General features: G+C 43.6%; 1 protein-coding gene across 2 annotated transcripts in view; it reads right to left on the minus strand.

The window, feature by feature from the left end:
- CUL3 (cullin 3) overlaps window positions 1-10035 on the minus strand; it is a 52324-nt gene extending 42289 nt beyond the window's left edge. For both annotated transcript variants that reach the window (XM_035132753.3, XM_035132752.3), the window contains exon 1: window positions 9739-10035. In XM_035132753.3, the coding sequence (XP_034988644.1) occupies window positions 9739-9804 (66 nt within the window). In that variant the 5' untranslated portion in view covers window positions 9805-10035. The remainder of the gene's footprint in view (window positions 1-9738) is intronic.
- Window positions 10036-11962: the final 1927 nt, after the last annotated feature.

Raw genomic sequence — 11962 nt, forward strand, 5'->3', positions numbered from 1 at the left:
AAAGAGCTAGTTTTGAACCCGCAGATACATCCACTAACAGAAGAGGGGGAGATGATTTTCACCAGTTCCCACCTCTCACCCCAATACACCTTGCATGCTGCTCTAAAGGGTTCCTCAGCTCTCTAAAGCTGATTCAGCTGGCTGCAGACAGGAATCAGGAAAAAAATATCACCTATTCTCTCCACTGAATCAAAAGTGCCCAACTGGCTCTGGAGACATGCTCTTCAGCAGCACCTTGCTCAACAACTGCTCCTGAATCAAACTATCACATGAGACCACATTCCAAACTTTGCTGTTTTCCTCTAGTCCAGGGTTTCCCAAACTTGGGTCTCCAGCTATTTTTGGACTACTGTTTACATCATCCCTGACCACTAATCCTACTAGCTCAGTTGTAGTTGTAGTCCAAAAACAGCTGGAGAACCAAGTTTGGAAAATCCAGCTCTGGTCTATTAAACCAGTTGGTTACCCAAGAAGGAAACTAGTGTAGTATATCTTAGGTTAGTATGCAAATTTCTTCATCAATAATGCCACGCTGACAAGTAATATTCCATATTCTCATGAGAACTTACAAGTTTATGTGTTTCATCACTTTTCAAGCACAGACACTAAACCAAGTTTTTTTGTTTTTAAGACATTAGTACTATCTTTGTGGGTGGCGCTGTGGGTTAAACCACAGAGCCTTGTCGATCAGAAGGTTGGTGGTTCAAATCCCCGCAACGGGGTGAGCTCCCGTTGCTCGGTCCCAGCTCCTGCCAACCTAACAGTTCAAAAGCACAACAAAGTGCAAGTAGATAAATAGCGGGAAGGTAAATGGCGTTTCCATGTGCTGCTCTGGTTCGCCAGAAGCAGCTTTGTCATGCTGGCCACATGACCTGGAAGCTGTACGCCGGCTCCCTCGGCCAATAACGCGAGATGAGCGCCGCAACCCCAGAGTCGGTCACGACTGGACCTAATGGTCAGGGGTCCCTTTACCTTTTTAACCATTTGCTCTTTAGTCTCCTATGAATGTACCACTGTCCCATGAATTCTAGAGTCCAATACTGATTAACTAATGTAATCAGACTGTCATCATTTGAATGACTGTAGATTATCCAAGAATTCTTAAACACACTTTCCTGTTACCCTGACAATGATTTTTGGCCTTGCCTTCATTGGTGTTCTATATCTAAGCAAGGCTCCATTCTCTGTAAATATCAAGTACCTCAATCTCCATAAATTCTGTCATTTTTCCTGTTGAAGGTAACTGTCAATTCAATATGCTTTGAGTTTCTTCAGATCAGATATACTTATAAAACCTTACTGTGGTTTTTCATTAGTTATTAGTTACATTCTGGAGCCAGTCCAGACATTACATTTTTCATGAAGAGGAAAGTTGTAAATTATCACCAATTATCAGCTCTTGCATGTTGCTGCTGTAACATGCAGTATGACTAATCATATGGTTTTCTGGTATGAAGTCTTTCCATGCCACTGCCAACACCTGCTATTATTAGGAACAGGTGGAGCTCATGTAGAAACTCTTTTTTAAATGTGAAAAAAATCATATGATAGCCACTGCTACATGTTGTGGTGGAGCATGGAGAAACTGTCAAGTGTGATAAAGGTAACACATAAGCCAGAAGCTGTGCATCTGTTTCTCTCCTGTGTTAATATGTTCATATTAAATAAATATATTTATACCTTTTCAAAACTAAACTCCATTTTAAAATTTCTCTTTCTTTTCCAACTGCTTAATAAACTCTGAATTTGTCAAAAAACATCGCTTCTCGGCCTTTTGGCTAAGATCAAGTGCAACATTGTATTTACTGTTCACCGTGTTCTTACAGTAAAAACAGATGTAATATTTGGATTGTGCTGTAAATTGTTTGAACACACATTTACTGCTGTAAAAGCACATTTCTCTTCATGGCATTAAATATACATTTCAACGAGTTCCATCATACTTATGTTTGTCTTCACTATTAGAATTCCAAATTATGAGGATCATAAGACTCTCAAGGTGTCATTCTTCAATTTTTGTGTTCTTCATTGTTCCGTTATTCTTCATTAAATTTAGGATTCAGGACTTTAAATTTAGGAATCTTTAAAATAAGTTTGATAACTTCAGCACCTACATTCTAGCTTTATACTTCCAAATATAGCCCCCTAAGTTATCAAAAATTCATAGCAAGAAGAAATATTTCAAGGAAGCAAAGTTTGCATTTTGGCTTTGCATAGAGACTACTATTGGCTTTTCTAAATAAAAGTAATACATGTGAAGTATTTTCTTGCTTCCCACCACAGAAATGGATATAAACCAAACACTAAGATACAAATAAAGTACATGTACTTCTATAACAGGAATCAGGAAGTGTGTGTTTGGGTATAGATCTCTGGACACGCAGATGAGCAAAGTTATACTTGTTAAGACTTCTTCAACCCCAAAGCCATAATTTCATTATCAATGTTTTAGGTTTATTGATAACTGAGTAATAATGGTAATGAAAATGAATTTTATATATTTACATTTGAGGCTTGCCAAGGGTCCACAATTCCAATTACCATGATGAGTTCTTGTAAGCACAATGCAACATACACAAACCCCTTGAGTTTAAACTCTCTTGAGTTTAAAGCTGGGGATGTGGGGAGGGGAGAAGTTATCTCTACATCTGTGTTATACCAGAGGCCCTCCAAAAAACAATGCAATTGAAAGGACAATCCCCTATTCGGCTCCAACTCCAAGCCCAAGAGGAGGGCTAGAACTTGTGCTTATTAGATTGTGCAAGGGGCCTGAAGTGGGAACAATTATTTCCTCCACTGTGGCAGGTTTGAAAATGGAAAGGGCAGCAGATATTTTTTCTGGTCCTCAGGGTACAGTGCAATGTCAAGGATTACACCTCCACACATGTGACCTACTAAGGTAAACTAGGATTTGTGGGCTCCTGTTAAGGGCCACACAAGACATGGCAGGAAGAAAAAAATCTTTACATCCATTGCCGTAATGTATGGTGATAAGAATCTACATTTTCCAGCAAAAAGTTTATAGCTGAGAGCAGCTGAACTCTACCTCCTCCCATACCTTACATCCTGAACCCTGCATCCCTTCAGGCTCTTTTCTCCAAACAGCAAGTGTGGAGGAAGCTCAATTTCTAGCATCCACACTTTGCGGGGGTAAAAAGTAGACCTTCTTGTGAATGGGGCAGGTATGCAAACAAACATACTTGGCTGCCTCACCACATATAGCTTAGCACAATTTTATAGTCTCAATTATAACAAATGGGAAAAGTTCTTGAAAAACAGACAACTCTGAAATAAAATAAGTGATTTTTTTAGTATGGAGATTTTTGAAAGCAGCTGAAAGCACCTTTTGTCAACCCTTATTACAGATGCATTATCTAATTGGACAAAATGCCAGACTGAGCACAGGATTGAGTGTTATAGTGACAATATGCTTCAAACAGAACTCTATTTTTAAGACCCTCCTATTCTCTCAACAGCAATTTGCTTTAACAGATTTTAATCTTGTATTTTTTGATTGTTGTAATGCACCCTGAGACAGCATAAAAATAATTGCAATAAAAATACCCTCCTACTGCACACTGAAGTCTTGCCCCCACCACCATAACAAGCAAGTAAAAGAAAAGGCCTGTGATTAGTTTGTAACTAGTTCAACCTTAAATGTGATTGGGATGTGTGCAAAGTTCCAGAATCTATCAGCACTTCTAAAATCCTGCCAACAAACACACCAGCCAGAACAGAAGGGGGTGGGGGGGTGGACTTACCTCTCCTTTTGATCTGTGTGTGTTAAATAGTTACACCAATACCAGACATACAGGATCCAATTTAGGGCCTTTCGAATGAATGAAAGAACCTTGGATCCAAGGCTGCCTATGTCCTGGCCCAGAAACTCCCATTTTGAGGCCTAATGCCTGCTACCACTGGGAGAAAGACCGCCAGTGGTAGATCTAAGTATATGAAGGCATAGCAGGGTCCCTCAATGGCAGATTACAGTGGTACCTCGACTTACGAAAACGATCTATTCTGCAGCCGTCTTCAGAAGTCGAAGTCTTCGGAAGTCGAAGCGCCCGTTATGCGCATGTGCGAAGCGCGATTTTGCGCTTCTGCGCATTCGCGGGCCGCGCACGGCGAAAAGACTTCCAGGGTTGTCAACTTCGGAAGTCGAGTCGTTCGGATGTCAAGGTATGACTGTATGTGTCTCTGCTGGTGAAGCGCTTCCCTACGGAGAGCCACTGCTATTTCTTTCTAACTCCCTCCAGCCAGATGTGGGGTTCAGAATTGCAAGGCTGCATGACTTACCAAACTGGGAAACTCAACAAACACTTGCTGAAATTTCACTTAGATGAATTGGCCACCACCTCTATCAAACAGAAAACGCATCATTATTCAAACTGAAAATGTGAAACAACTACAAATGTATCTCCTAAAGTAGGCTATTGGGTACCTCACAAAGAAAGAGGCTGAAAGGGATTAGGCAGTGAACAATGGGCTCAAAAACAGAATTGTCACCTTCTAGTAGGACTGCTGCATAAAAAGTGTTTACACCAATCTGCAATATTTTGCAGTGTCCTTGTTCACAAAATATTTAAGTAAGACACAAAGTCTTCAACTTAAACAATATACCAAATCTATTGCTGTCTGACTTGGCCACTCCCTATAGCAGGAATCACCAACCTTTTTGGACCAGAGGACAACTTTTGAATTTTGAAAGAGTGATGAGGGTTCTCATTACAAATCAACTGCTGGGGTGAGGTTGTGGTAGAACACAAAATGGCTGCCACGGGGAGCATGGCATAACGCACAATAGGAGATCACCACCCATGACATCCTTATGTTTACTATGGGAAGCAATCTATGTCCTGCTGGTCCTTACTGTGGAGATTACACAATATTAACTTTTTACAAACAGACTGATGCTGTCTCTGTCCAATAGCAACAGGAAGCATTCCTCAGCACCAGGAAAAAAAATACAAGGTGGCCACCTCACACTGACTCCCATTTCACAGAGTCTGAGGCATCTGCCCTAGAGCACTGGTAAAAGCATTTGTTAGCACCAGGCACCAGGCTAACAATCCCTGCCCTACAGGGAAAAGTTACCACTGTCACTAAAGTCGCTGCCTGAGGTGGGTGCAGAAGGAAAGCTTGTAGAAAAGCACCATGTAAGGAGTCTATGCAGAGGCAGGCAAGGGGTAAACAAACAAGTATGGCTAGGTTTAATCATCACCTAGGGCAGTGTTTCCCAACCAGGGGTCACATGGCCCCCTGGGGGGGCCAGGGTAGTCCAAGGGGCCCACAGGTGAAAATCGTGTAACAGAGGCTAGGGCACAAAGGAATGTGAGAAGTGAAAGGGGGAGATCTTTTTTAAAAGAGAAAGAAAAAAGTTCTGATCGGCTGGCTATCTGCTTGGCCAATCACAAGCGGGTAAGGGGTCGGCCCACCAGGACCTAGAGCTCCTTTTTGCCATGTATGTGTTCTTGGATAAATCCTGGATTGTTTCCGGCGAGAGGGGGCGATCACTGAGGCTCCAATTTTGACCAGTAGAGCCCGCAATCCAAAATCCCCAGGTCAGGTAAGTGTGGTGGTGGTGTGGCAATGAGTGAGCCAGAGCTGCTTGTTGCTGCTGCCAGTGCTGGGCCTGGTGACAGCCTGGGCCTGACTCTGCAAGATGCAGTGTGCAATCCACTCCAGTGCCTAGCCAAGTGGAGTCATCTGGTGCTGCTGACTTGCATCTAGTAAATAACTAAGTGTCTACTCAGAAGAAAGTTGCACTGAATTCAGTGGGCCTTATTCCCAGGTAAAGGTGTGGAGGGGATAGTGTTTTATCTAGGCAGCCAGGACTACTCCAGATGACAAGATCTTTTAAAATTCTCCTATACAAAACTTCCTGCACGCCTTTTGGACTTTATCTGTAGGTTTTCTCCTCTGTGTCAAATAATTGAGGTCAAATAAGTGGATCTTCCTCAGGAGGTTCTGCACTCTCCTTCCTTGGAGGTTTCTAAGCACAGGTTGGATGGTCATCTGTAATGGATGCTTTAGCTGAGTTTCCTACATTGCATGGTGTTGTACGAGAAAGATGACCCTTGCGGCCCCTTCCAGCTCCATGATTCTAGGTTTTTCTGCTTCAACAATATTTCATTATCCTATCATTTTATGTAATTGTATTTTGTATAAATAATAAAGATTATAAATAAAACATGTTCTATTTACAAACAAAACATTTAAATAGCTACCTTTCTACCAGTAGGATGAGGGGGCATGGGAGTAGCCAGGATTTTGTTGGGGGGCAGGCTTTGGGGGGGGGGGGCAGAACATCATATTTAGGTTGATTTTTACTTACTGGAGGAGGCAACTGCTCCCTGCCCCCACTGGCTACACCCATGGGGGGCCACAGGAAGGAAACAAGGTCAGAAGAGGGCCATGGTCATAAAAAGGGTGGGAAACTGAGCTAGGACACCATGGACTTCTAAGATCACTCTTGGTAGAAGCACAGTTGGATGTTGCCCCAACCATTTCCTAAACTTTCTGAGACTGCATTGCTTTGCTATAGGGGATGGAGAGGTTTTCAGAATCTGTCCAAATTTCTGTTGGAGCAAAAGAACTTTTATTTATTACATCTATATCCTGCTTTACTTCATTTGACATTTAACAGACATTAAGATCACATAACAGGCACTGAATTAAAAAGCAGATATTGTGATCAATATAATGACCTGTTCAATTACTATACTGAACTTAGGTCAGTTGATCCCTTAACTCCCAAAGAAAAATATGCTTTCTCTCAGTGTGTTCCCCTATGAATGATAAAGTCGGTTAGAAGGCACTTTATAGGTCATTAAGTGTAACCCATCAGATTTTATTAGGGGTCTCTCACAGGGTTGTATGCTGTTCGTGCACAAGTAGAACAGAAGGCTAGAAGGCCTTCTGGAGCGGATTTGGGGAGCAGGTTGGGGGGTGTTATTTGAGGGAAAGGAAGGTTAAGGCACAAATGCAAGTCTACTTACGTAACAATTAATTCTGTCCACAAAATTTTACAACCCACTAGCACAAATTCAAAACTTTCATCAACCCAATCCAAGGTCAATATATGGACTAAGTAAGGCTGTCTCAGCATGTGATCAATACTACATTGTACATACTTTATGTATAAACTAGTGTAGATCGTGGTTAAATATCCCCATAATTCACCTTTGAATTGTGGGCATCTATCTTTTTGTCATTCCTCTTGATTTTCTAATGCTGCTTTTTTGCTGAATAAGTTGCACCATGCTTGGTACCCATGTACTTAAGATCTTTGCTTCCATCGGTAGCTCAGTGACAACTTCTTGCCTACTGACAGCTTTCAGTCAAATTACTTAGACACAACCCTTCCCCATGATATTCTAAGGAGCTGAGTTAAAAATATGCTCCCCATCCCCATCCCCAAAAATGAAAAGGTATGCCTCAAGGGAAAAATGTTGTTTTTGCTTTGTTTTGCTGCTGCTGGAAGTTGGATGGTAAAGAATGGCAGTTTATATATACAGTGGTACCTCAGTTTACGAACTTAATTCATTCCAGAAGTCTGTTCTTAAACCAAAGTGTTCTTAAACCAAGGTGTGCTTTCCCATAGAAGTGGGGGGCTCAATTTACAAATGGAACACATTCAACAGGAAGCAGAACATGTTCGGCTACTTTCAGGTTTGCAGCGTTCTTAATCCAAGTTGTTCATAAACTAAGCTGTTCTTAAACCAAGGTACCACTGTATATAAACCTGTCTAGAAATAAGCTCCAGCTGGTGGATTGGACTCAGTTCCAGATCAGTCTGATCCAAGGTAGGATGCAACTGCAGCACTACCATAATACATACATACATACATACATGCACGCACAAACACAAATATATAGTAAGGGGGAAAATACAAAGAAACTGGGTCCCCAAATACATCTTTGAGTTAAAGGCCAGTTCCAGGTCCAAAAATGTTGAAGACTATTGTTAGCTTGCTTTAACAATGGTTATTTTAATTATCTTCAGCTCATGATGTCTATGTACCCTCCCCACTAAGTAGGCATTAAATACAGCTATTTTAAAATGTATTTCTAAAATGAGCCACAATTATGACAACTGCTAACAAAAACCACTTTTACAGGGAAAACAATGTTCTATTTTGTGTGAGAAGGCTGTGTGAACATTCTTCACCCACTAATAATTTATAGGCTCATCTGCAAGAAAGGAAAATGAACATTGTTTACCCTGACTGCAAACTTTGTTTCTCTCAATCTGTTCAACTTCCATATACAACCAAGTGTTTGATGCATAAATCTCATTATCCAAATTTAAAAGGCTTTAAGAAACACTTGTAATATATGTTTTACTTAGAGAATAATTGTAAAACACTGTAAGCAACTGTCCTTGTTGATTATCATGATAGCATCTCCCACTGCTATTCAGGCAGCCAAAACCAACTTTAAGACATTTCAAAATTAACTTGACTAACATGTTGTACTTCCAATAGCTCCTAAGAACACAGCACTTTATTTAAAAACACAGATCTCTTTATCTTCAGAATCTATTACATTATCATTCAGGGAGTCAATCTTAGCTGAAAAACAGGGTAAATATATAATAAGCAAGTTTTGTTGCTGTTTGTCATAGTTGATTTTCCTAATCTTATGATGCTGACTTGGAAGAAAACACTAATAGTTTCAATTGGCCTTCTGAGTAAATAGGATTGGGCAGTAATAACTTAAAAGATATAAATACAAGTTTAATTTTGAGAATGGAACTGCAGGTTGATCAAATGCTGACAGTGACAGTTGTTAGTTCATTCACATAAACAGGTAGAGCCAGTTTCTTTGTGTAAGGCAACAATTATTTGCCACTAGTTTCCTGACTCAAACGCAACAAGAACTTTTGCTGAAGTCTAAAAAAACATACAATGAAACATCTCCTTTTAAGCATGTATGTATGTGTATAAACACTCCAGTACTTTGGCAATCAGCAAGTCAGATATCCTAAAAAAACAACAACTTTACGTTACAAAAAAACAAAAAAACTCAGGCCTTGATCTTGGGTGTCCATTGGCTTTCAATCTTCAGTTGAATCAACTATCGGTCAGGAAAGATATGAGGTAATTTACGGTACAAATCACCTCGAAAATGCTCCCTCCCCATATGACAACCCCACAGAGGGGGGGGGGGGAATGTCATAAAAACTGTCGTCTCCGGTGTCAAAATCCTTACAATATTCAGCTTCATTTATTGATACTGCGAGACAAAAACACACACACACACAAGTTTGAAGTTGATACAGAACAAATATGACGCTGGACTCTTCGGGCGAGTGTGTGTGTGTGTTAGGATCTTCACGCAATTTATTGTCATTATTATTATTTAAATAACAGGCGTTGTACTAGGCAGGCCATTGTCAAGGGCCCGAGGGAAAAGCCGAGATCTCCCTAGAGCCCCTTTGCTGGGGCGAGGGGAGGGGGGGCGCCGGGACCTCTAACCTGCCTCTCCCTTTCCTGGGACGGGAACTTGGGCTCCCTGCCCGCTGACAGCCTCTCCTGAGGGGCTCCCCGGAGGGCCTCCCCTCAGTGCCCGCGGCCCGCTCCCTCCGCCGCCCCACAGACGCCCCTGTGACAAGCCAGGTCGGGCGACGAAGAGACGGGGCTCCCTTGCACGCAAGGCCGCGGCCGGCGGCTCGTTTCGTCGCCAGGCCCCGGTCCCGGCCCGGCGCCGCGACGTCCCTCTCACTCCCTCACTCACCGGGAAGGCTCGGATCCGCATCTTGGTGTCCTTCCGGCTGCCGGTCCCCTTGCTCAGGTTCGACATCTTCGGGCCCGGCGGGAGCGGAGCCCCCCTTTCCTGAGGGGCGGGGAGAGGGAAACGGGACCGGGGAGAAGCCCCCCTCAGGCGGCGGCGACCTTCACTCCGAGGGCGGACGGAGAGGCGAGGTTGAGGCGAGGCAGGCCCAAGTGGCCGTCTATACGCGGCAGCGGCGGCTCCCTCAGCCTCCTGCGCCTCCTCCTCCTTCTCCGCCGCGATGGCGGCCAAACATCGCTCAGTGCGCAGGGCCGAACAGGCCCCCCCTCCCCTCACGCAGAGACACAGACAGATCCGGCGGGGGCGGCGGCGGCGCAAGAGAGAGAGAGAGAGAGGAGGAGGAGGGAGGAGGAAAGGGGAGGAGCGCAGCTGGCGGGGAGGAGGGAGGAAGGGGGAGCAGAGTGGGGCCGCCAAGTCTCGCGAGAGCTCCAAACGGCTCCCGCGATAATAGGAGGCGTGCGGGGGGGGGGGAGAGAGGGAAGGAGTGTTGTCTTTCTTCCCACTGACCCTAGGGAAGCTGGAGGAGGCGGGCGGTGCTGGTGATTGGCGGGTGGTGGCGAGGAGGCGGCGGAGGCGAGTGGGTGGATTTAGCTGTCACGTGGTACGCAGGCGGCTGGAGGCGGCGATTCGGGTTTGCACGTAGTGCGGTTGGTCGTTTGTTTCGGTTAAACCCGCTTTTAACCCGTTGCTTGCTTGGAGGCCTCTCTTTGGACGCCCCCCCCCCAATTCGCCTCGAGTACCTGGCCAAGGGCGTTTGGCTGGCACATCTTCTGCTGGGCCCTCATGTACAACACACACACATTCGTGGCTGCTGCTGCTATTTCCCCCGTAGAACCAGGAATGGGTGTTTGTGGCTCGTGGGTTAGCCTACTCCAGAGTCCTTATTCTCAGGAGCCCCAGTCAGCATCGATGGTAGTCAGGGATGCTGAGGGATGTCTCAACACCTGGAGGTTCATACCTTGCCCGCCTACCCCATGTCTCCCACAAGGCATCACTACTTTTATTAGTTATGATACAGCTGTGTTGCATAACCAAATAGAAAACAAAACTTTCCCCAACCAGGCATACTTAGCGTTAAATAGTGAGTCCAGCCAGTAGCATCTTTATTCATGGCAGCAAGCAAGTAACAAGACACGCAAAACCCCCAGCCCTGCTGCTATATATAGGCACTTGGGCTAGCCTACCTAACCAGGTGAAGTTAATTAAAAGCAATCACTACCTTCCTTAACTAGTTCCTGGCTGCTCTGCTACAGTGCTGTGCCTGCAAATTCAATACACAACACTTAGGAAAATATATTTTATTTTAGCTGTTGAAAATACTTGAGAATAGCTTGTCTACCATAAGGTCATTACAGAAAACAGAATAATACAAACCAGATGTAGGAGCTGCAAACAGAGCCCATGTAGGTGATTGGGTGAATTAATCCCAAGAAAAGGAAAGGCAAGATGTTTTATTGGGCAGTGTGTGTGTACACATACATATATGCATAAAATCAATAAATTAACACAACATTTAAAATAAACAACAGCTGCATAACAATTTACTAAATAGGAATCTACCAAAAGCAGCAGCAACCAATCGATTTATCAGATCAGGTAAATGTTTCGGTTAAACCCGCTTTTAACCCGTGGCTTGCCTAAAAAGGTGTACCTTAAACAGCTGCCTGAAACTAAATAGAAGGGGTCCTCCGTACAGTAGTAGGAACCTCCATTTGCAGGGGGCTACCACTGAAAAGACCCACGTGGCCCCACACCATGTACTTCATCCTGCACAGGGACAATGAGGAGGACCTCATCTGCTTCAAATGCACTTCTCCATAGTTTGAGGTCATCATCAAAAGCCCTTCTCCAGGTTTTCCCACCATCTAAAGATGTTGTGGGAGCCCACCAGGGAGAGGGACTTTATCAGTTGTGCCACCCTAATTTTAGAGGCACACCTGGTGCCCATACTGATTTTTCCAGCTTCAAGTGAACTTGTGTTCGTTTTGTTTTATTCTGATTGTTTTGGTAGTATTTTTAATGCTACTTTTTACCAATTTTCCATGTTTAGCTTATTTTTATTTATGAGTTATCTTACAGTGTTTTTAGTATTTTATGATAAGCCATCCGGATAGCGTGCTTGAAGGGAGGGGTATAAATCTTAATTGTAAACTCTGATTGGCAGCTT

This window comes from Zootoca vivipara, chromosome 5 (genome assembly GCF_965207765.1).
Source record: "Zootoca vivipara chromosome 5, rZooViv2.hap1.1, whole genome shotgun sequence".
In the NCBI taxonomy this organism is placed as follows: Eukaryota; Metazoa; Chordata; class Lepidosauria; order Squamata; family Lacertidae; genus Zootoca; species Zootoca vivipara.